The following is a 26,988-nucleotide window of genomic DNA, read 5'->3' as shown; positions in this document are numbered from 1 at the left end:
TTGCCCAACCTTCCTTCCGAGGAGTGGCTGGTGGGTTTGAACCGCCAGCCGTCTGGTTAGCAGGCAAGTGTCTTAGCCATTATGCTACCAGAGCTTCCAGAATATAGAATGACAAAATGCTCACTCAGAAGAAAACTGATTCAGTCTGTAAGAGACAGGCATCAAAACTGCATGAGTTGATATGCTTTGAAAATATTTTATTTTCCCTGCATGGAGGCATGCTTTTACTTCAGCAAGAACAAATGCATGTGTAACTACTAAATATATTTATAGTAAAGAATAGAAGTGCAGAGTTTTATTGAGAGCCATAACTAATCACATTTCCTAAGCAATTTTTATTTGCAGATGAAGACAGTCACTTTGATAATCATTTCTTATTATCACTGAACTAGACAATAGTTTTTATTCTCATTTAACAGATAAGGGAGCAAATACACAAAGAGGTGAAATAACTGACTTAGTCATTTAGTGAAATGGTGGAAAAGTTGAAATTTGAATTCTCAGTCTTTTCCAACTTCCTAGACCCTAGAGCTATGTGACTGATTTTGTAATAAGAAAGCCTATTTATACGACTTTCCATGGGACCCAGAAGTCAAAACCACAACAGGGTACAAGCAGGAAGACATTGCTTTCTTGGCAGGGAATTTCAAAGGCAACAGCATTAACCAATTTCAGGGCATTTTGCTATATTGTGGGGGCTGCCCTGGAAAAGCATGACTACAAAGTAGTTGAATAAAGAAGCATATTCTTTGAGAAGGCTGTTAACCTTCTTGTTTTTAAAAAATTAAAATAATCAAGCTTTGTGCTTATAAGAGTCAAAAAAGGGGGCTTTCACTTTGAACCCTCTGACCACTTCTTTCTTTTCATAGTAAGATCTCAATTTGATCTGCAAATGAATTGTCAACCAAGTTCTGGAACTTATCCAAAAACTTTACTGCCCTCCTGGCCCCTAAGAGTGATGGAATTACATACATAACGCCAGTGATCTGCAAACTCTACAGACCTTTAACATGCAGTAAGTTGAGGACGCTTGTGTTGGTGTCAAGCAGTAGCAAGTGGCCACTCTCCACCGTGACGTTGTCGCCATCTTGTGGCACGCTTTCAGGAAACCAGCTGTGAGCCCTGGACCATCTCCGACAGAACTGAAAGGAAAAGTTGCCCTGGAAAACAGAGAGTGTTTTGGTTTTTTTCTTTTGATTATGCTATTTTGTTTTGTATTTGTTTGTTTTAAGCAGGATATTATGGGTAATCCATCAAGATAGAACTTCTTGAAAGAAATAAAGTTAATTTATGGATACCTGTAAATGTCCAGATAAAATTAGTCACACCCTCTCTTTCTCATTCAACTAGCCCAAACAGGAAAAACTAATGAAGGGGCGAAGCTTTATCTGAAGTGCCTCTGTGTAGAACTCCCGAAATTCTCCAACATGCTGTTATGTTTTCTTACCCACCCACCCCCAACACAGAGCCCCCTTCTACCGAACAGATGGGGTCGATTCCATTTTTTATTTTTACAGACATGTATTGAGTATTGGACAAAAACTCATAAATAGCCTGGAATAGGGGGAATTAAAATGTTCTGCTTGATGGGTGGCATTTTGCTTTATGTAATTGGTATCATTTTTCACTGGCCCTACTGCCAAGTGTCCCTGTTTTATAGGAACATTCCTCTTCCCAAGTGCTCAGATCCATCCTCCCACTCTACTTTTTTATGTTATTCTTGCCTTCCCCTCTATGCTTGGTGTATCAGTGCTGAACATATCTTATGCATAGACGAAATGCAGACTTCAGATGACAAGTAAACAGCCTGGAACCTTTGAGTCAGTGGCAGTAGTGAGACTGAGGAGGCATCTAGAGGAGGAAGCAGTCCCTCTCCTCCCCAGCCTTCAATCCTCTCTCAGAACGTTTGGTTTTCTTTTTAATTTGCAGTCACACTGAAGTCATGTGTTTTTCAAAACAAGGATGGAAAACCACAAAAATCAGTCAGCATTCAGCCTGCAAGAAGTCAAGAAGATGTCTAAATGTCCTGTATAGCTATGGAACTATAATGATGATGTCATTAGCTGCTGTCAAGTTGGCCCCAAACTCATGGTGACTCCATGAACAATAGGATCAAACCATTGTGATCCATAGAGTTTTCACTGGCTGTTTTTCAGAAGCAGGTCACCAGGCATTTCTTCCTAATCTGTCTTAGCCTGGACGCTCCACTGAAACCTATTCAACATCACAGCAACATGCAAGCCTTCACTGAAAGATGAGTGACAGCTATGCTTGAGGTGCACTGGCCAGCAATTGAACCCAGGTTTCCCACATGGGAGGAGAGAATTCTACCACTGAACCACCACTGATCTCATAATTATGATAAATATAATGAAATCAATATAGAGAAGGCAATTCCCTCAAGGTTTTACATACATGTATATGTCTCTCTCCACACAATTCTCCCACCCTGCTTCCAACCAAATATAAAGCCTGACTTCTTATAAAAGAACTGCCTAGAAGGTCCTCTTATGAGGTGTTAGAGGCAAATGGAAAATCATTAAGGGAAGGCATGTTTATAATACCAAGAACTACACCTACACACAAAATAGTGCCCTGGAGTTACTTCTGAGAGATAAAATGGAAAAATGTATTGCCAGAAGAATTCATACACTTTCTAGGAAAGGACAGTGACTCCAGGACAATAATCTCAAGTACTATACGCTACCAAATTAAGACTCTGGAATTAGGAAAGCCATGGTCTTTTCATTTTCTAGGCTTTTTTCTATATCTACAAAGATATAGAGAATACTCATTTTCTGTATCTACAAAGGACAAATAAAAGTCTATGGCTTATCCCAGTGTAAGAGATGGAAAGGCATATGACATAGTGATAACCAATCCCAACACCACAGAGAGAAGAATGACTTAGATGTGAACATCATTGTATGCCACGTGAACCATGTCTCCATGATGGCTATCCATAGACTCAAAAAGTAAGGAAGTATTTTAATTCTAGATGATTTCACACTAAAGCTGGTTATGTTGTCGTTGCTGTTGTTATGTGTTGTCAAGTCAATTCTGACTCAATTATACCAAGATAAAATTACAAAAAGTGTCTCTTATGAAGCTAATCATTTACCTCCTTATAATCCCTTAATTCACTCCTATCGAATTCATAAAGAGAAAAGGGAGGTGACCAGGAGGGAACTTGAGTGGAATAAAGTGGTGAGAAGTTAGAAAAAGCTGAAGGAGATAAATGAAGGAAATCACCTGCACAACAGACTGGATGTCTAGAAAGTCAGAGTCTAGAGAAAATTCCATCTCTTCATTTTAAAGATGCTTTCAGACAATGCTTCTCAACTTAGAGCTGTTTTAAAGTACAGATGACTCAATGCCATTACAAACCTATGGAATCCAAAGCTCTGGAGGTGGGGTTCAGTGATCTATAATTTTAATAATCTCTTCATATGACACTTACGTATCAATAATTTGAGGACAATTCAAGACAGAGGGCTAGAAGGGAGAAAAACAGCCAAAAACAGAACCCAGACAATTTCTCTAAACTCAGGAGCTTAATGAAGACCAGAAAACTAAACAGGGTGGTGTGTGGATGGGCTGTAGAAAATATGAAGAATTCACCAGGACAGCTCTTTCCGAGACACTAACTTGATGGTCAGATTCACAGCCCAGCTAGAACAACAAGGGCACTCAGAGCTCATGGCCCTCACAGTGAAAAAATCTGAAATAGTAAGATATTAATGAGTTATTTAAGGAGGTCACAGGAAGACCATCCCAGAGGGTCTTTCATTAATTAATTTACTAACATTTTGAATCTCTTATAATTAGTATGGATACCTGTTATCTAGCTCTATGTGAATGTGAAGAGCCTTCTCTCTTAATCTGAAGCACCTGTATATCATTTAGTACACTTCATAGTTACAACATCTTGGCCTGGCCTGTCAGCCTTCAAAAATTGTTGTATTCAGCCCCAACGCAGTGGGTGGGAAAGTCAAATGTTACCTTCTCTTTACAGAAGAACTAAAGGCTCAAAGATCTTAAATGGTAAGTAAAAGACCATAGTGGTAGAGACGGCCTTGACTCATGCAAAGCAGCTCCTACCTCAGGTCTTTTCATATACCATGCTCTGTCCTAGAACATTCTTCCCCCAAACATCTGCAAGTCTGACTCTCTTACTTTATTCAAGCATCTGTTCATATGTCACCTCTTCCCTGTCCCTTATTGAAACAGCACTTCCAATCATTCTCTTTCCCCAAACACTGCTTCATTTTTCTTCCATGCACTTAACACTATTAGATCAGATAATTATTTGTCTATTTGTTAAACACCAATTGAGCTTATGCAATACATGCTCAATGAAAGCAAGGACTTTGTTTTGGTCATGGCTATATCCCTACCTCTCTGGAAAGTCTCTGATACACAGTAAGTGCTCCATCAAAATAGATGGGTTTATTTATTACATGAATGAATCTTCTACCTGCTAACCCCATGCACATATTTACAGATACTACACATATACATCTCTTCTTGATACAATAGGTGGACAAACAGGTGACACAAACTAAAATACTTAAAAATGCTCTTGATCCACTGGGCTTGGCCCAATGCTTTCATAATACTTAATTGTGTTCTCAAGCTCTATTTAAACTTAAACCAAATGATGGGAAACATATCTAGATTAGAACCTGACACTCAGATTCATTCTCTGTACGAAACATTTCACCGACTTTTTTCTTTTACCTTAAGGCTCTCTATTCAATGTGATAAATTTCAAATGCATATAATCGTTAAGCATTCAGTTTCAACAGATCTAAGCATCTCTATACCCAAACTTCTCCTCAGCATAATAAAGGTATCCTGATATACATAAATTTGTATTGGTGATTCCTGATTTAATATAAAATAATCATTAAATACTAAAGGGAGTGCTTGAGTAGTGCAAAGGGTCAATGAGCTCAGCTAATAACCATAAGGTTGGAGGTTCAAGTCCACCCAGAGGCACCTTAGAAGAAAGGCCTGAAGATCTACTTCCAAAAAACAGACACTGAAAACCCTATGAGGCACAGTTCTACTTTGACATACATGGTGTCATCATGAGTCAAAATAGACTAATTTTCTTTTCCTTTTCATTCTAAAAGGCCTGAAAAACTAGCCTCAAACTTCTTGCCAGTTAGTTAGGGAAGCAGAAGGGCAATGTAACTCCAGAATTACACTTTCCCTAAATCTATGACTACATGCAAGTAGCCTTAAGATTTTTAGCTTCTCCTCATCTCACAGTTAACACTGCTGATGGTATCATTCTCTACACAGAACCTCTAAACAATGCCCCATGAAACACTGAAGATGGTTCATTTTCCAATAAGATGGATTGGCACAGTGGCTGAAACAATGAGCTCAAACATAGCAACGACTAGGAGGATGACCCAGGACTAGGCAGTGTTTCATTCCATTGTACACAGGGTCAGAACCAACTCAAAGGCACTCAACAATATCTTCTGACATCTTTATCCTCTAATCCTTATCACTTTGGTCCAATCAAACAAAGAACAATGCTGACAGCACTGATAAAAGATTTTGAAAACCTATCTGTTGATATCTGGTGGCATAGTGTGCCTAAGGTATTTGACTGCTAACCAAAAGGCAGGCAGTTCAAACGCACCAGCCACTCCTCGGAAGGAAGACTGGCAATCTACTTCCATAGAGATACTGCCTCAGAAACTTTTTTTTTTTTTTTTTTGATCTCTTGACATCAATATCACTTTTTAATGAACACCATGCTCTGAATCTCCAACCACACCCACCTAATACAAACCCTGCCCTCCATAGTTCCCAGGGTGCTCAGCCTATACTTCAGTCTTCTTGGAACATATGGGAGCAGGGGAGGAAACAGAGATATAAGAATAGAACAGAGATAAAAGAACTCACTGGAACATGCCCTCATCTTTACTTCAGTATATACAGACCCAAATAAACCAGAAAGAAACAAGCAAAAACTTTCCTGCCTCAGCTAGGAAGCTTATGCAATTTGTTTTCTTCTTGCAGCATGTCAGCACTTCTCTGAACTTCAGGGAATGTGCAGTGTCTGCAAATCTTACATGTCACCTTAAATGTACTTGCAACACCACCAGAGTTATCTTGAAAGAAGTCATTGATCAGCGAGTTGGAACACCAGGCAAAGCAAAGACCTATTAGTAAGTGTATGTGTTGAGCTGGGGTCAGGAGGAGGTAGGGTATGGGAATCATTATAGTCACAGTGTGTCATAGATGACAAAGACAAGGAAGAACTGTTTTGACACTTCACCAGACTGCCTTCTTCCTCAACATGTAAGTCCTGAAAATAGGAAAAGACAGGTCCTTGTAACCACCATTCTCTTCACTACTTATGCTGCTTTATTTTCTCCAAAGCATTTACTACCACCTAACACATGGGTGTTGGTAATAACTCAACCCCCACTAATATGTAAGTTTCATGAGATTATCTTGGCTGTCTGCTGTATTCCTAATGCCTAGAACATCCCTGGCATAAAGCAGTTACCCTGAAAATATTTTGGAATTTACAAATGGTCAACTGCTGATTGGGCTCCTAATTACTATACCATAATTAGAAATGTAATTGAAATGACTAAAATAATTTTATATGAACCTGCAAATATTTTTTTTTTTACTTTTCTATATGCTCCTTTATATACAAATATTTTTAATTTTTATGAATGAACTTTATTTATCTTCTCTTTTGTGATATCCTCCAATGCTTCATTAATGGAACATCTTTCCCCATTCTGACATAAATATAACTTTCTTCTTAATTTGTATAGTTTTATATTTTCATATTCACTTAGAATTTATATTGATGGATATTTCCAATTTGTTTTTATTTTTTGCTTTTTTCCTCTAGTTAACTGGTTGTCTTAGCACCATTTATTAAATAATATTTGCTCTCCCAACTAATAGCTGTCATTATTTTAATAACTGCATGGTAATGTTGGGTGGTATTAACTTGTTGGCCAATTAAAATCCTAATACTTTTATCTACGAGCTAATAATGTAAAGGCATCTCTCCTAGATAAATGTGACCTGGCCCTTGCTCTTAAGGTATCCACATTGTAATTGAAAGAAAGACAAATAGCCAGATAATTAAAATAAAATGTGATTAATTCAATAATTAAAGACATAACACCAAGGTGCTATGGGAATTCGGGGGATTAGATGCCTCATTCTTGTAGAAACTGCCTTATAGGTGAACACCAGTACATTAATCACTTAAAAAAAAAAAAAAAAAGTCTGGATACTACACATAAAATTAACATAGGCTGAGATTATTTTAGCTAGTTATGAAACAAAAGATGTTCATTGTAGAAAATTCAACCATCTGCAAATCCAGGATTAAGAATAGAGCCTCTGACATATAATGCAATAACCCTTTAGGGAACAAAAAGGAAATTAAATTAGTTTGGCATAATTTGTTCTTACTGAGATCAGGCTAGCTTTATGTGATCACTGTCTTTTCCTGATGCTCATAAACCATTCATGATTATGTGATAACATGAGAAAGTCCTTCTCTACACTGCCCAGCACATTGGCCACTCAAAGAAACATCAAAAATGTATTCTGCCAATGACCTGTGTACAATTCAAATTTAACTTTTTTCCGCCTTAGAAAACCAGGGAATTCACTGGCTGATCTCCCAGTTCTACATACATCCTGTACTCTAAGATTTCTCAGAGATTACTGATACCAGTACAATGCTTTGTATATCTAAGTTATTTTAGCACTCTTGAGCTTCAGAAGACTATGACAGTCTGCAAACAGAATGAATTTACAGAGCCTTTCTTTGTCATCTCTTCCATTTGCTTCTTTAATCCTCCTCTACCAATGTTTCTTCTAAATTCTAAGCCTGAGGGTCATTATACTTGCTGGAGAAAATAATAATAATGATAGCTACTGGTTCTTGAATGCCTCTACTATCCCAAGCACAGTGCTAGACATTTCACTTATTCTCTTATGCTGTTGAAAAAAACAGTTATTACTCTCTTCACTTAAAGTGTAATTAAAAATTAGTAATAACTAATACTTATTGTGCACTCTTAACAGATCTCAATAACCATAGACTCTTTTCAGACTTCTTGCCTAGAAATGCAGAGTGCTGGATCCCTGCACTCAACAAACATTTATTCAGCCTCCGCTATATATAGGAGTTCCGGTAGCATAGTGCCTAAGGCACTTGACTGCTAACCAGAAGGCTGGTGGTTCAAACACACCAGCCACTCCTCGGAAGCAAGGTTGGGCAGTCTACTTCCGTAGTGATACCGCATTGGAAACCCAAGGAGGTGTCGCTATGAGTTGGGGCCGACTGCACGGCACATAACAACAACCACCACTATACATACCAGTCATTGGTCTAGGCATTGGGGATACAGCTATGAACAAAACAAAATCCTGTCCTCATGGAGTTTATATTTTAGGAGAAGAACAGATAAATACATGAAACAAATAATGTGCTATTAAAAACAACAGCTTAACATAGAACTAATATATGACCCAGCAATTACACTCCTACGAATAGACCCACCCAAAAGACCTGAAAGCAGAGACTCAAACAGACTTGACACCAGTGTTCATTGCAGCACTATTCACAATAGCCAACAGGTGGCAACAACATAAATGCCCATCAATGGATGAATGGATAAACAAAATGTGGTACCTACAATGGAATACTACCAACCCAATGGAAGAAACAAAGTTTTGATACATGTTACAATATGGATGGAGCTTGAAGACACTATGTTGAGTGAAAGAAATATTATAGGACAAATATTATATGACTTCACATACATAAAAACAAGAACAGGAAAATGTATAGATACCAAAATTTATTAGTAGTTACCAGCAGCAGGAGGGAGGGGGAATAGGTTAACAAGAGAGGGAAAAATCACATTAAGATTAGGGTTGCTGAATAAGTTACATGCCTGTAAAAAGTTGAACTGACAGAAGTTGTTTGAAAGATACATTTACAAAAGAAAAAAAAAAAAAAAAAAAGACAGAGAGGGGGAGTAGCTTCTCCGACTCCTTAAGTAAAACCAAACATCTCATGGGATTTGATTCCTTGGTTTGGAGGTTTAGCATCATGGTTTCATGGGACATCTCAGTAATTGGTCTAATAACACGTTTAGTAGTGCTTCTATTCTACCTTCTACTTCTGTTGTGTAGTGCCAAGAGTCTTAAAAGCTTGCAAGGGGCTATCCAAGGCACAATAATTGGTCTCTGTTGCCTGGAGCAAGAGAGGAAGAAGGAGAGGCAGGAATAGGAGGAGGATACAGAATTTGTGACTAAATGCCTCCTTTGCAGAACTGTATGGTGCCTGGCTACCATTGGTGAATATTTTAATCAAAGATTCCATAGAAGAAGACTCTGGATCAAAAGGAGGAAAATGTAGAACAGAATTTCAAATTCTTATGGACTCTAGACTTCCTGCGTCCATGGGAACTAGATGAACCCCTAAATCTACTACCCTGAGATAATCCTTAAGCCAAAAATATCCCCTGGAGTCTTCTTAAGACCAAACAACAGTTTAGCTTAACTAGTAAAAATATCTGCCTTGAGCATTATGTTCTTTTAAGAACTATCTATATGAGATCAAAGTGATAACAGCAATTGGAAAGATTGGATAGGTACCTTAGGAGGCAGTAAGCTTATGTTAATAGGGACAAATAACTCAGAAAAAGAGGGTGTGAATGTTTACACAACTTGAAAAATATAATTAGTCACTAAAATGTACATGTAGAAATGGTTGAATTGGTTGTTGAATATATCCTCAACAACAACAAAAATTTTTTTAAAAGAAAGGAAGAGGAGGAGATGTGAATTCTACAATGGGAGTTACTATTTTTATATCAAGTGGTCACGGACTGCACCTCTGATAAGGGATTGGGGCAGAAAAGTGGAGTGTGAGTCACAAGCTACTGGGATAAGGCCCTGGAAAAGAGCATCCTGGAGCATTTCAGGTGCAGCAAGGAGGACAGACAAAGTGGCTAGAACACAGGGAGGGAGAATAGTAGGAAGGAATGGTATACAGCTATATAGCTTTTTTGTGGATGCAATGGGACACTAGCTTGTTACTCTACAAAAGACCTAGGTGGACAGCAAGTCCTTCATACATCACAGAAAAAAGAATCACATAAAATGTTCAGTAATATATAACAAGGGTCAGCAAACTACAGCCTACAGGCCAAATCTGTCTTGCCTCCTGTTTTTGTAAATAAAGCTTTATTGGAACACAGCCATACCTGTTCATTTACATACTGTCTACAGCTAATTTCAGTTTGTGACAGAGACTACATGGTCCACAAAGCCTAAAATATTTACTGTCTGGCTCTTCATAGAAAAATTGTGCTGATCCCTGGTCAGGAGTAGATTACCCAATAAGCAAAGTAAGCACAAATAAGCCTGTATTTACCTTGCTTACTGGATGCTCCCATCCCTATTTCATCAACCCATTGCCATTGAGTTGATTCTGACTCATAACAATCCTTTAGGACAGAAAAGAACTACCCACATAGGATTTCCAAGACCATAAATCTTTACGGAAGCAGACTGCCTCATCTTTCTCCCACAGAATGGCTGGTGGGTTTGAACTGTTGACCTTTTGTTTAGCAGCCAAATGACTGAACCATTACACCATCAGCACTCCTTCTATCCCTGTTAGGGGCTGTAAGTCTGAAAAGAAACTTTAATCCTGTAGGAAGGAACAGTAGGATTAGGAGACAGATGACAGCCATACCTAGAAGCAAAATCTTTGATGCGGTGAAAAAATACAATATTGTTCACTATAGATTAGTAAATAAGCACAAGTGAACCTGCGCTTACTTTGTTCATTGGGTAATCTGACACTGCCCTTGTATATTCTAATTCATACCATCAGTACAGTAACAATAACTGACGTTTTCGAAGGGCCTAAATAATATGCTCAGTGCAGTACAAAATCCACTCTATCAATACTGAAATATGTTCAAAATGAAACTTTCTGTAAGTAAAAATAAGTAATTACAATAGAACTACTTAGGAGTTCAAGGACTGGCAGACAAAAACATCTTAATATAAGAAACACATTTACGTACTGGAAACAGATTCAGTTCTCCTCATTTTCCAGTAAACAATAAGTCTCTTGTAAGCAATGATCCAGTAAACAATGATCCCTGGAGGCTGATCACATAAAGCCAAGTGGATGTGTGGGCAAGTGTGTACATGTATGCAAGCCACATACACAGAGAGAGGGAGAAAGCCAAATCATAAGATTGACATATACACGCCAGCCTTCTCCACAGAGCTGACAAACTGCCATTTAACCAGCAAGCACAGAGCACGTGTTTCTGCTCCCAGTCACCAGTAAGAGACAAGGTTAACATTTTAAGTGATGGACTATAGCGTGTTATTTCCCCATGCAATGGACCCGTGACTGCACCGCCTTCGAAAACACTTAATTTCCGTGATTGAATACACGGAGCGCACTCTCCCTGCCATGAACCTTTGACAGCTCCTCAGTTTCATACACCAGGGGAAGCTTTTTTTTTTTCCTTCTTTTCTTGTTTTTCCCCTTCCCTTAATACCTGAAGGGAAACAAAATGAATATGTGGTGGCAGAGGAAAAAGGAGTCAGCTCAGAGAATGAGAACAAGTTTGTAAGGATCACTGTATTTTACAATAGAAGTATTCACTGCCATCTGGTCTAATTACTTCTAATGTTTGGGCTACCATCTTCATACAATAGAAATAATGATCTCCTCAAGGGCAAAAAAAAAATTTTTTTTTAATAGAAACAAACAAAAGTTGATTACATGTAGCTTGCAGGCTAAAGACGCATCAAGCTACTTTGTAGTGAACAATCAATTAGGAAAGTGGGTAGGTCTCAGATTAACACACATCAGATCCCCTTGGTGTTTGCTCCCTTTCTTGGTTTCCCCATCTCTTTGGGGGAGTTTTGCCCAGAGCTCACAGAGGTCAAAAAGCAGATGAGGTATGTTTCTGGGCTGAGGTTAAAAAAAGAAAAACAAACAAACAACCAGTTATTGTGGAGTCAATTCAGACTCATGGCAACTCCAAGTGCTTCTGAGTAGAATTGTGCCCCACAGGGTTTTCAATGGCTTTGATCTTTTAAAAGCAGATTGCCAGGCCTTTCTTCTGAATCCCTAGGTGGATTCAAACTGCCAACCCCTTGGCTGGTAGCCGAGGGCTCAACCATTTGGCTCAGCCAAACCACACCAAGTCCTTATACTAGAAACAAGAGCAAAAACAAAGTCTTTTCCCTGTCTTTTTGTTGGCATCAAACATGCCACAGTTCTGAGAAATACTGGAAAAAGAGCTAGTATAGTACCAAGAGTTCAGATCCCCTCTTGGAATGATGTCCCCAGGGCCATCCTACACATGAACCCCTCAAAGGAACCTAGAACCAGCTTAGCCTCATTAAAACCCCCAGAAAAAAAAAATTATGCAGACTGGGTTTGTGTCTTAGCAATCCATGTAAGCACAGGAATAAGTCAATACATGGAATTTAGGAAGCTATAAAACAGATCACTCAATGCCAGCAGGAAACACTTGATTTTCACACAGGATATGTCTAGAGACCTTCTCTGATCCCCATATTCAAGCATATGACTATGATAAAGAGAAATCTGAGGTGGCCCCCATGATGCCCACTTCTAGTGCATGTTGTTATTATGTGCCGTTGAGTTGATCCTGACTCATAGTGACCCCTCCTTGGGTTTCTGAGGTGGTATCACTGCAGAAGTAAATTGCCCAAGGTCCTATATAATCCTTTCCCCTTGAATAAGCGCCAAAACTCACTGCAATGGAGTAAATTCCAATTAATAGTGACCTCGTATGTGTCGAATAGAGCTGCACTCCACAGCGCTTTCAAAGCTGTGACTTTTCAGAAGCAGACCACCAGACCTTTCTTCTAAAGCACCTCTGAGTGGGTCTGGACCACCAACATTTTGGTTAATAGTTGCATGCTTAACCTTTTGCACCAACCAGTGCAAGAGTAAGGGAAAAGCCTGTTAATATGTTACGATATTATTCCCATCATTAAGTTACATTATAAGACAAAGGTGATTAAGATCCCCAATCAGTTGATCTGGAGTTTAACCCAAAGGAGGACTTAATCAGGTTAGTCTTTAAAAAAGAATCTCCCACTACCCTTGAAGCAGCTACCCACCATACTAATGAAGGGGTGTCTGGGAGCTTAAAGAGATTCTCAGTAGACACTAACAAGAAAATGAGGACCTTGGGCAATCTACTTCCATCATGATACCACCTCAGAAACCCAAGGAGGGGTCACAGTAAGTCAGATTCGACTCGATGGCAGTGAGTTTGGTTTTTTTGTTTTGTTTTGTTTAGTCCTTATAGTCTCCAGGAAATGACCTCTGCCCACAACCTGAATGAGCTGGAAGAAGATTTTCAGTTCCAGATGAGAAAGCAGCTTGACCAAGACCTTGATCTCAGTACTGTGCATCTGAGCAGAAGACCCAGCCATACCGTGCCCAGACTCCTGACCTACATAACTGTAAGATAATAATAGGTACGGTTTAAAATTGTTAAGATTATGGTAATTTGTTATATAGCAATAGAAAATGAATATACTACCATAATGGCTTTCTTTGTGGAACAATCTTCACAAACAACATGTTAGTAGTCAGATATTTTCCTCTGCATTAAAGTCACTGCTTACAAGGATAGATAACAACAAGACCAACTTGGGATCTGAGGGCTGGGCAGAAGGCCAGTTCTCCCATAGCAGAAATGTCTCCCCACACACTGGACATGCAACATGGAATATTTGAATTTGTGATGCCACAGAGTTTAAATTAAAACCTCATGTAGACCTTTCATTTACTTACAAAGACTTAAGACTGCTAAAGCTAAATAGTAAATGCCATAGGAATGCCGCATCTTCTCAACTTCACTCTGCTCGGACTGAAGAAAGGTAAAACCTTCCTGATGCTGAACCCAGCCATGATATGCATCCTTTGGGAGATAATAAGTATTTTCAAAAGCCCATATTCCAACTCTACTTCTGAAAATAGTATTTAAGTACAATTGGTACTAATAGCATACTCTTTCACTAGTATTACTTCCTGAGGACAAAAGAGGATCTGGCTTTTTTATTCCCTCACTAAAGAAACAGGTACTGCAATGCAGGAAAAGATCAAACTTATAAAATCAGAGAAATTCGTCCTCTACCTGGCATCATCACTGGCCTTGAATGACTAACCAGTGACCAGTTGCCATTGAGTCAACCCCAACTCATGGTGACCCTGTGTGTCAGAACAGACCTGTGCTCCACAGGGTTTACAATGGCTGATTTTTCACAAGTATATTGTCAGGCATTTCTTCTGAGGTACCTCTGGTAGACTCAAACCTCCAATCTCTCTGTTAGCAACCAAGTGTGTTAATCATTTGCACTACCCAGGGACTCCTCGACTAAATAACTCTTTTTAATTCTCTAAGCTTCAGAGTAGAAATTAACATACTTTTTAGGGAGAACAAAGGAAATGCTAATTTAAGTTTTGAGATTTCCTGATATCAAAGGAGCATCATGCATCACGTTTTATCATTAAGCATTTATGCTTATATTGCCTGGTATCTGATAATGTACAAAGTTTTAAGTTTTAAGGTTAATACCACAAAATTATCAGCCCTATTTAAGAAATGAGAAAACCAAGAAAGATTCAATAATGGGTTTCAAAGCTGGATGAAAACTCAGGAACTTAGAATTTGGGGCACTTGCCTGTTCATTGGGGTGCCTTTCTTTGTATGCAGATTGTGTTTCATCATCACCATCACCACTACTAACATTCACTGAGTGCTCACTATGGGCCAGGCATTGTTGTAACCACCCCTGTACCCAGGATCACATAATTGAATTTCTAAGCTCTTAGAAGCCAATTTCAAATGCATTGTTCCCTTGCGTCCAAATGCATCCGCCACATATTGTCCCTTTTCTGCCAAACCCTGTTTATTGGTTCCAGATGCAATGAATCATCTACTGACTTGAGCAACATTAGAGGTAAACACCAAGGTTAAAATGTAGAGATAATTGAATAACACCAACTACCAGTAACAGCAGTCCAGGCAAAGGAGGAAATAGACCCGGAGATTTCAGATAGGGGAGTCTGATGGAAACCCTCCACTCTCAGGATCAAAACCACATGCCATTTTGACATGAAAGAAAATATCTGTGCTTTATTTTTCCAAATTTTCATATGCCAGTTATTAAAATGAGGGTGAACTAGCAAGCAGGTGGAGGCATAGCAACAACAACAACAAAAAAGTTTAAAAATAAAACATCCAAAAGTCAACGGCCACATATTTAGAATATCAAAGTAGCATTTTTTTTAAATATCTAACTTACTGCTCTGACTGCTGATACATGAGCTTAATAAAGTATATGCATTCTCCTTTGCAGTAAACTTTCTTCAGAGAATATATCATGAAGCAAAAGTTTCCCAACTTTTGAAGATTCATGAAGCTCCAGATAATTTCCACATAGCACAGCACTTTAATCACTTGCTTCACAGTCACCTGGAATTCATTGTATACAATTCACATAATGTATAAACATGTGAGTATAACATACACACATAAATTTATACAAACCCTTGAACAACTTTCTGTGTCATGTGCCTTTAAAACAGAAAACTCAAAATCCTTAGTAAATACTAAACAATCCACAGGCATAGTTATCCCCCAACAAGCCCCTCAAGCTTAGGGGTTCAAAAGCCACAGAGATCCCCATGAAACAAGCCTTAAGCATCCATAATCAACTACTGAGTAATCCAAGGCTGGGCTAATTCAACAGCCATACAAGAAAGTTATCAGAGGCCACAAGACCTCTCTGTAAAGTGCCCCTTGGCAGAAGTCTCCCAATCTGAGGGAACTACCCTTGTGCTGGAAATCTATGGCTCAACTTGGTGAGGGTTAATTATCCATGTGGCTCTATTTTGCATCAAGAACATGGAAACTTCTATTTTCCCAATGGGAAGAAACATAGCCCCCAATAAGTCCCTGTATTAATTCAGGGCTAATGAAAGCTTAGATATCTGGTCCAATATCTCATTTCATAAATGTAAAAGTAAGCACTCCTACACAGGATTACCCAATAAATTGAGCAGGGGCAGAGTCAGGCCAAAACCAAATCAAAGCACTGTTGAGTGAGTTTGTTTTTTCTGCCCCCACCAAAAGACACAGCCTTTATTTTTAAATTAACACAGTATAAGGAGCTCTTAGGAGCCCTGGTGGCACGATGGTTAAATACTCAGCTGCTAATGAAAAGATCAGCAGTTCAAACTCACCAGCTGCTCTTCCAGAGAAAAGACCTGGCAATCTGCTCCTGTCAAGATTACAGGGAACCCTGTGGGGCAGTGCTACTCTCTCTGTCCCACAGGGTGGCTATGAGGCAGAATTAACTTCGCAGCACACACCACCACCACTACCACCACCACAAGGAGCTCTTCTGAAATTTTCTTGACAGAGCGAACCATTAGGTATGAGCCTCATCAATGGACCTCATGAAAAGCTGACAACCATGTGGCACAACTTCCATTACCCATTTCCCACTACTTCACAGCTTTCTGACATCCCTCTCCCCAGATAAAATTCTCTTAAATTTTTAGTTTTTGGTTTTGTTTTAGGAAATTGAGAAAAGTCATTTCATCTCTGTTACATGAACCAGAAAGAATTAACCATAACTTTTTAGTCCTTCCTCTTTCCCATGATCCTCAAATAACTGAGGAGTGGGGAACATTAACCTGAATTCTTTAAGCTTTACATACCAGCAGACCAAAAGCATCTACATTGTATTTAATTTAAAACATTGTTTAAGTCTTTTGAGAACATTTGAAGACAAGGTAAGGAGCTCTGACTATTGAAACCTGCCTGACTCTCCAAGTCACCAAGATGAAAAGAACATCCTATCCACTGTCACTGAGTCAATTCTGACTCATAGTGAACCTTTAGGACAGAGTAGAACTGCCCCATAGGGTTTCCAAGGCTGTAAAACTTTACGGAAGCAGACTTCATCTTTCTCCAGCAGAGTGGCTGGTGGATTCAAACCAAGGACATTTCAGTTAGCTGTTCAATGTTTTAACCACAGTACCACCAGAGCTCCTTACAAGATGAAAAGGAGGCACTTGAAAAATGTTTAAAGGACAGGAGGTAAAAGCAGAAAATAAATGACATTTAATAGCATTCTGCAGACTAAGCAAACAGATTTGGATTGTTAAAATAGAATTTAGGCCAAATTATAATAAGTCCGTGAGTGGCACAAACGGTTAAGCACTCAACTACTAGCCAAAAGAGTCATAGTTCGAATCCATCCAGAGAGGCCTCAGATTCAGAGATGCCTGGTGATCTTCCAAAAGGTCACAGTCTTGAAAACCCTATGGAGTAGTTCTACTCTGCATTCATGGGGCTGCCATGACTCAGAACTGAATGGACAAGAAATAACAACATAATTTATAGAAGATATGATTCTCTATTTTTAATAAAATCACAAATACCCTTGAATCCTATGGTTCTCTAAACCAAATCAAAGATTTAAAAATTCAGCCTGACAAGTTCATTCAGTGCTTCTACGGAGCCTAGATTAGAATGAGAGAAATTTAGAGTATCCAGTCTCCTCATTCTTCAGATGAAGACATTGGATCCCTGAGTTTAAGTGGCATTCTCAAGGTCCTGAAACCAGATGAAAGAATGAGAAACAAGGAAAGATGATAACCCTCAGCGTATTTCCCTACCTAGTGGCTCTAGGGAATGTGGCTTGCATTCCTGTTTCTCTGGGTGTATGTGTATGTCTGCAAGCCCTCTGTGCTCTTGTACCTGTTCACCTTTCAGCTCACACCCCTGTGTAGCTCGTAGCTCCCCAGACACACTCTGCTATTTCACGTCTCCATGCTTTCATTCATGGAGGTTACTTCTACTACCTTCATCTTGAAGAGCCTTTTGATCCTTTCTACTAGGCAAACTTATGCTCAGTCTTCAAAAGCCAACTCATCCTCCTATCTCTGAGATTTTCCTAGTCTCCCCACTACTGCTTCCACTGGACGTTTTACCTATCTCTTTGGTGAAAATGTCTATTCATGTCTTTTTCTCATTTTGTGATTCGATTATTTGTCTTTTTACAACAAAAAAGGCAAACAACCCAATCATAAAATGAGCGAAATTTATTTTTGTCTTTTTGTTAAGCTGTTGAAATTATACATATCATTTTTCTGTTTGTTTGTTTATTAAATTCTTATTGAAAATGTAGTGTCTGGAGATATTCTCCTGGTTGCTAGCTTGTCTTTTAACTTTTTAGTAAAGTTGACGGCGTAGTGCCTAAGGCATTTGACTGCTATGCAGAAGACTGTCAGTTCAAACCCACCAGCCACTCCTCCGAAGTAAGACTGGGCAATCTACTTCCGTAGAGATACCACCTCGGAAACCTAAGGTGGAATGGCTATGAGTCAGATTTGACTAGATGGCAGTTGTTGATTTTTATGAGGTCCAATTTAATTCTCTTTTGCTGTTTGTGCTTTTGTTATTATATTAGATAATCCATTGTTGAAAGCTAAGCCTGACACCACTACTCCTGCTTGTTCTTCTAAGAATTTTATGGTTTTAGTTTACATACTCAGGTGATGGGCAATCTACTTCGATAGTGATTCACAGGATTCCTGTCACAGGAACCCAAGGAAGGGTCACTATGAGTTGGATCCAACTGACGGCAGTGCATTGTGTTACATTTGTTGTATTCCATTTTGAATTTGTTTTCCTGTATGCTGTAAGGAAGGATCCTGTTTCATTTTTCTATATATAGAAATCCAATTTTCCCAGCACCATTTATTGAAGAGACACTTCTTTTCCCATCTAATGGACTAGGCACACTTGTCAAAAATCAGTTGATCACAGATGTGTGAGTCTATTTCTGAACACTCAATAAGCAACAACATGATAAATGGAGAAAAGATTGAAGTTGTTGAAGATTTCATTTTACTTGATTCACGATCAACACCCATGGAAGTAGCAGTCAAAAAATTAGACGTCATATTGCACTGGGCAAATCTGCTGCAAAAGAACTCTTTGAAGTATTGAAAAGCAAAAGATGTCACTTTAGGGACTAAGGTGCATCTAACCCAAGCCATGGTATTTTCAATTGCCTCATATGCATGTGAAAGCTGGACAATGAATAAGGAATACCGAAGAAGAGTTGATGCCTTTGAACTGTGGCGTTAGTGAAGAATACTGAAAATGCCATAGACTGCCAGAAGAAAGAATAAATCTGGCCTGGAAGAAGTACAGCCGGAATACTCCTTGGAAGCAAGAATGGGCAGATTTCATCTCACCTCCTTTGGTCATGTTGTCAGAAGTGACTATCACTTAGAGAAGAATATCATGCTTGCTAAAGTGGAGGGTCAGCGAAAAAGGGGAAGACGTTCAACGAGATGGATTGACACAGTGGCTGAAACAATGGGCTCAGGTATAGCAAGGATTGTGAGGATTATACACAACTGGGCAGTGTTTCGTTCTATTGTACATAGGTTTACTGTGACTTAGAGCCAACTTGATGTCACTTAACAATAAAAAAATAGCACTTATCCCACACTACTTTACAATGTTTGGTATGTTATAGTATTTTCTATCTCCGTTCCCACTTCACCTAAGCCAAACAAGGGGCTTCAAGACAACCAATGGGAGAGTTTAATGGAAAAGGCACTAGTACTTGATTCACACCTGTAAAGTGAGAAGACTGGAAGGACAAAGGTAAAGGCATTCTGGGGATAAGGCAGAGAGCCTCTTGAAGGAAATGGGTCTGGGGTGATTTAAAAGGATCCTGTCCATGAGGCAGATTGGGCTATTTGGGTAGAGGAAAGACCCTCCCCCATCCCAAACAGTAATGAGCTAGTCAGTCAGAGAAGAGTTGTCTGTCAAGGACCATGTTGTTGTTGTTATGTGCCATCAAGTTGGACCCAACTCATAGAGACCCCTCCTTGGGTTTCCGAGGCAGTATCACTACAGAAGTAGATTGCCCCATCTTTCTTCTGAGGAGTGGCTGGTGGGTTTGAACCTCCAGCCTTCTGGTTAGCAGTCAAGTGCCTTAGGCACTATGCTACCAGAGGACCATAGAAGGAGAATTTCTGATGAATTCACTCAAATGCCCATGAGAGAGAGTTAGCAGTTGTACATCTCCAACCCAGATGGCATATACCTCAGATAAGAGCTATACCTGCCACAAACATGTGTCCTTTTATCCTAATTTTCTCTCTTCCTGGACCAGCTCATATAAATATAGAATGGGATATAGAAAAAATATAAATAATCATTTCCCTACTACTGACTTCCAAACCAGAACAATAGTTTATCTTGGAAGGAAAGAGAAAAGGTCTTTAAAAATTGGATAAAAGGTTGAAGTTTTGAAATTACATTTAGACTGAATTAGAGTTGGGTGATTATTAGAGTCCATTAAATCTAATGTATTAAAAGCAGATCATCAGAGAAGGAGGAAAAAGTAGCCCTTGCTTTTCCTAGGAGGTTCAGGTGACCTTGATCAGAGCCAGTTCAGTGCTAAAAGGTTGTCAAAAGCCAACCAGCTTAGGGAGAGGATGGCCCAGAGGTGAAGAACAGAAAAAAACCAATGTAGTGATCTTTCAACAAACATGGCTCTGGAGGTAAGAAGAGAACTCAGCAACTTCCAAAAAGGGGCTATAGGGCCAAAGAAGGGTTAGGAGGATTTTTGAATTATTAGTTTAAGATTAGAAAAGGTATGTACTAAGGAAAATGAGCTAACAGAGAGATGGAAAATGCAGAAAAGAGGTGAGGCCACTGATGACGTCAGGTGCTGCTAAGGCGGGAGAGGATACCATCTAGAACCCAAAGGTACATATGAGTCCCCTTCTGTACTCATCGCATAAGCACTGACAGTCCACAGGCATCCATCCCCTTCTTTTTCATCTGCACAACCTTCCTAGATACTGTCACCATCTCCCCTGGTTTTTATTATCACCTATACTCTAATAAGGAGCTCTGGTAGCATAGTGCCTAAGGCACTTGACTGCTCACCAGAAGGCTGGTGGTTCAAACCCACCAGCCACTCCTCGGAAGGAAGGTTGGGCAATCCTACTTCCATAGTGATACTGTCTTGGAAACCCAAGGAGGGGTCGCTATGAGTCGGGGCCAACTCGATGGCAAACAACAACAACAACAACACCATACTCTAATAACTCTAAAATCTGTATTTCAATTCCTGAACTTTCTCCTAAATGTTGAATGAGTAGACATCTCCATTTGTATGTTCTAGGAAGCACTCAGCCCTAGCATATATAAAACTGTACTCATTATTTTCCCCTCCCCACACTCACTCAATGACTGTGACTTTGAAGAACTAGTTAATGGTACCACTATCTACCAAGTTGACCAAGTTCCACAAGTTCACAAATATAATCATTCTTAATATTAGACAAAGAAGTAGACTTGAGACAAAATCTATCAGAAGTGATAAAGATGGGTATTATATAGTGATGATAGGATCAATTAATCAAGAAGATTTAAAAATCATAAATATGCATGTACCCAACATCAGGGCATCTAAATACATAAAGCAAACACTGACAGAATTGAAGGGAGAAATAGTATTATAAAAATACACCACTTTCAGTATAGGACAGAACATCTAGAAAGACCAAGAAGGAGAAAGAGGGCCTGAATGACACTATAAACTAGAATTAAAAGACATACACAGGACATTCCATCCAAGAACAGCACAATATGCATTCTACTCCAAGCCACATGGATCATTCTCCAGCACAGATTACATTTTACATCACAAAGCAAGTCTTGATGAATTTTAAAAGACTGAAATCATACAAAGTATTTTCTCTTACCACAGTAGAATAAAGCTAGAAATCACTAATAGACAAACACCTAGAAAATACACAAATATGTGGAAATTAAATAACGTACTATTAAGTGACCGATGGGTCAAGGAAGAAATCACACATTTCTTAGAGTCAAATGAAAATGAAACCACAACATACCAAAACTTATGGGATGCAGCAAAGGCAACATTCACAGGGAAAAATATAGCAATAAATGCCTACAGAAAAAGAAAAAGAAAAAAAAGTCTCAGATTAACAGCCTAACTAAACAACTCCAGGAACTAGAAAGAGAAAAGCAAATTAGGCCTAAACCTACTAGAAGAAAGGAAATAGCAAAGATCAGAGCAGAAATAAATAAAATAAAATAATAGAAAAACAATATCCAGAATCATAAAACCAGAATTTGGTTCCTTAGCTAGACTGACAAAGAAATTAAGAGAAAAGATGAAAATAACCAAAATAAAAATTGAAACAGGGGACATTACAACTGACTTGACAGAAATAAAAAGAATTATGACGGAATATTATGAACAACTGTATGGCAACAAACTGGATAACCCAGACAAAATGAACAAATTTTTAGAAGCACACTACCTGTACAAACTGACTCAAGAGGAAATAGAAAGCCTCAAAAGACTCATAATAAGTGAAGAGATCAAATCAGTAATCAAAAAACCTTTCCTCTAAAAAATATTCCTGGACCAGATGGCATCAATGGGGACTTCTACCAAACATTTAGAGAATAATTTACACTAATATTTTTGAACTCTTCCAAAAGATAGAGAAGGAAAGAATACTCCCTAATTTATTCTATGAACCAAACATAACCCTGATACCCAAACCTGACATAGACACCACAAGAAAAGAAAACTATAGGCCAATATCTCTTATGAATATAGATGCAAAAATCTCAATTAAATACTAGGGAACAGAATACAATAGCATACACCATGACCAAGTTGAATTTATTCTAGGAATACAGGGATGGTTCAACACTAGAAACCAATCAACATAATATATCGTATCAATAAAACAAAAGAAAATAAAACACATATTCATGTCTGTGGTAGTTTTGTTTGTGTGTCATCTTGGCTGGGCCTGGTTGAGTGGCTGGACAGCTGGTGGTAGTTATTCCCCATGATAAGACTGGCAATCAGCTCCATGGTGGGATGTACCACAAGCAGCTGAGTAGCTGCCTTTGGGATATGGTCTGCTTCCTATATTTAAGGAGAAGCCTTGGGAATGGTCTCTAGCATAGGGCACGCTTGGACCTCAAGCACGTAGCTGTGTTGTTGCTCAGCAGCCTACTATATGCTCTGCCGACCTTGGGACTTACAATGGACTTAAGTCAATGGCCTGCCGTGTGGTAACATCGGGACTGTGCCTTTTTACTTGTCAACCTTGGGGCTTCTCAGCCTCAGCAGCCAGCAGCTGTCTGAATGAAGAAACACCTCGAGCTCCAGTGGGCCAGGAGCAGGAGGCAGAGCTGGACCCCCATGTTGAGGGGCTTATATTCAGCCCCTAGAGCCTGGCACTTTGAACTTGGACTTAAAGCCTCCAAACTGTGAGAGAATAAACTCCTGTTTGTTAAGACCATCCCATTTGTGGTATATTATTCCTGTCAGAGCGACACTAGGTAACCAGAACAGAATTTGGTACCAAGAGAGTGGGGTGCTGCTCTGACAGATACCTAAAATGTGGAAACAAGGGTGGAGTGCGTCCTTGACCCAAGACCCTGGCAGAGAGACCCCAGCATATGAATGACAGATGGCAGGACAGACGGCAAGAGACTGGCATGAGAGATGGCAGGAGCAGAGCCCAAAGACTGGCATTAGAAACAGCAGGAGCAGGGCTGAGAGAACCGGCATGAGACAGTGACAGTCTTACCAGCCCATGGAGGAGAAAGCCAGGTACCATTGAGAAGGCGGCTTCCTGGTGGAGTGGGTTTCCTTCGGGCGTTAATTGGTAGAGAAGACCGGCATTAAATGGAGTAGCAGGTTGGTCGGCCCATGGAGCAGGAAAGCCAAGTGTGTTTTGGTCAGAAAGATTTCTGGCAGAGTGGGCTGCCCTCAGGCATTAATTGGTAGAAGCGGAGAGACCAAGGAAGTGGAGGCAGAGCTGCCTCAGTCTTAAGGGTATGACCATGGCCTTTGGGAGTGGAATGACCACAGCCCCCCAGGTTTCAAAGAGCCAGGCCTTCACCAACTTGGTTCTGGACTGTGGGGCTGCTCGTTCATGTCAGCTAGTGGGATGAAGCCATAGCTGCTGCCCAAGAGTGAGGGGGCAGGGCTGCCATGCTCAAGAGGGAGAGGAACAGGCCATGAGGCCAAGGGGGTGAGGTCGCCACTTAGAGGAACTAGGGGACTGGAGCCACCCAGTGGAGGAGACCTGTACAGATACCACCCATTGAAGATCTGTACAGGTGCCAAGTTGACAAGGGTGGAATTTTTGGTAGTTTTGTTTGTGTGTCAACTTGGCTGGGCCTGGTTGAGTGGACAGCTGGTGGTAGTTATTCCCCATGGTGAGACTGGCAATCAACTCCATGGTGGGATGTGTCACAAGCAGCTGAGTAGCTGCCTTTGGGATGTGGTCTGCTTCCTGTACATAAGGAGAAGCTTTGAGAAAAGTCTCTAGCCTAGGCCACGCTTGGACCCTGCATGTAGCTGTGTCGTTCCTCAGCAGCCTGCTATGCTCTGCCGACCTTGGGACTTACAATGGACTTAAGTCAATGGCCTGCCGTGTGGTAACATCGGGACTGTGCCTTTTTACTTGTCAACCTTGGGGCTTCTCAGCCTCAGCAGCCAGCAGCTGTCTGAGTGAAGAAATGCCTTGAGCTCCAGTGGGCCAGGAGCAGGAGGCAGAGCTGGATCCCAAGGCTGAGGGGCTTATACTCAGCCCTTAGAGTCTGGCACTTTGAACTTGGACTTAAAGACTCCAAATTGTGAGAGAATAAACTCCTGTTTGTTAAGACCATCCCATTTGTGGTGTATTATTCCTGTCAGAGCAGCACTAGGTAACCAGAACAATGTCTATGTATGCAGAAAAAGCATTTAATAAAATTCAATACACTTTCTTAATGAAAACTCTAAAACAGATTGGAATAGAAGGGAAATTCCTCAATATAATTCAGGGCATATAATGAAAAGCCAACACCTAACATTAAACTGAATGGAGACAGACTTAGGGCCTTCCACTTAAAATGGGGAACAAGACAAGGGTGCCCATTCTCACCAGTTCTGTTAGATACAGTATTAGAAGCCCTAGCTTATAGCAAGAAAAAAGAAATATAAAGTATCTGGATTGGAAAAGAAGAAGTAAAATTATCTCTATTCATAGGTGATATGATACTATAGATAGAAAATCCAAGAGTCCACAAGAAAACTTCTAGAGCTAATAGAGGAATTTAGCAATGTTGCAGGGTTCATGGTCAACAAAAATTAGTTAGGTTTTATACACTAGTAGTGAGAAATGTAAAAGGAAAATTAGGGAAACAATTACATTTACAATAGCATTTAAGGGAATAAAATACTTGGGAATAAATCTAACCAGGATTGTGAAGGACTTATACAATGAAAACTTAAGAATATTGCCAAAAGAGATTGAAGAAGAGTTAAGTAAATGGAAAGATGTTCCATGTTCATTGATTAGAAGACTTAATATTGTTAAGATGTCACCCAAAGTGATCTCTAGATTCAGTATAATCCCTATCAAAATTTCAATGGCCTTCTTTACAGAAATAGAAACACTAGTCCTCAACTTCATATTGAATGACAGGAGGCTCTGAATAGCTAAAACAATGTTGAAAGAGAAAAAAAAAAAGGGAAAAAAAAATCACATTTTTTATTTTAAAACAAACTATACACATACAGTAATCAAAACAGCTTGGTACTGGCAAAACAATAGACACACAGACCAACTGAATAGAATTGAGAGTCTAGAAATAAACCCACACATCTATGATCAACTGATTTTTGACAAGGATGCCAAGTCCATTCGATGGGAAAAGAAGTGTCTCTTCAATAAATGGGCAGGGGAAATTGGATTTCCAGATACAGAACAGGATCCTTGCCTCATACCACACACAGAAACAAATTCAAATGGAATAGGTACCTAAATATGTAAACTGAAACCACAAAATTCTTAGAACAAGCAGGAGCAACAGTGTCAGGCTTAGATATCAACAATGGACTATCTAATATAATAACAAAAAGACAAACAGCAAAAGTCAAAATAAACAAACAGGACCTCTTAAAAATAAAAAAAATTTATTCATCAAAAGACTTTACTAAAAACTGGAAAGACAAGCTACCATTTGGAAGAATATCTTCAGAAACCATATTTCCAACAAGAATTTAAAAACATATATATGCGTGAGTGTATATATACACACATATATGAAGCAGCAGTCAAGACATCAGATGACTGATGTATTGCACCAGACAAGTCTGCTGTAATTGATGACCTCTTTCAAGTGCTGAAGAGCAAAGATGTCTCTTTGAGGACTAAGGTGCACCTAACCCAAGCCATGGTATTTTCAATCGTCTCTTATGCATGTGAGAGCTGGACAATGAACAAGTAAGACCAAAGAAGAGTTGATGCTTTTGAGTTGTGGTCTTGGTAAAGGATATTGAAAGTACGGACTGCTAAAAGAATGAATAAATCTGTCTTGGAAAAAGTGCAGCTAGAATGCTCCTTGGAAATGAGAATGGCCACACTCAGTCTCACCTACTTTGGTCATGTTGTCAGAAAGACCATTCCCTGGAGAGGGATATCATGCTTGGTAAAGCAGCGGGTCAGTAAAGAAAGGGAAGGTCCTCAACAAGATGGATTGGCATAGTGGGTGCAATGATGGCTCAGGTATAGTAAGGATTGTGAGGCTGGCACAGGACTTAGCAGTGTTTCATTCTGCTGTACATAGGGTCATTATGAGTCGGAGCTAACTCGATGGCACCTAACAATAACAGTATACATATATACATATACATATAACATATACCTATATATATAGGAGCTTTGATAGTGTAGTGCCTATGGCACTTCACTGCTAACCAGAAGGCTGGTGGTTCAAACCCACCAGCCACTCCTCA

General features: G+C 39.5%; 1 protein-coding gene across 1 annotated transcript in view; it reads right to left on the bottom strand.

Annotated features, from left to right (window-relative positions):
- The window catches only part of PKHD1 (PKHD1 ciliary IPT domain containing fibrocystin/polyductin), a 774,619-nt gene that overhangs the window by 550,431 nt on the left and 197,200 nt on the right, over positions 1 to 26,988 (bottom strand). The window contains exon 35 of the mRNA XM_007936280.1: positions 1,004 to 1,160. Coding sequence (XP_007934471.1) covers positions 1,004 to 1,160 — 157 coding nt within the window. The remainder of the gene's footprint in view (positions 1 to 1,003; positions 1,161 to 26,988) is intronic.

Source organism: Orycteropus afer, unplaced genomic scaffold (assembly GCF_000298275.1).
Source record: "Orycteropus afer afer isolate SDZICR_OR568_19922 unplaced genomic scaffold, OryAfe1.0 scaffold00034, whole genome shotgun sequence".
In the NCBI taxonomy this organism is placed as follows: domain Eukaryota; kingdom Metazoa; phylum Chordata; class Mammalia; order Tubulidentata; family Orycteropodidae; genus Orycteropus; species Orycteropus afer.
Note: the sequence above shows the minus strand (reverse complement) of the source record. Positions and strands in the feature narration are given on the sequence as shown.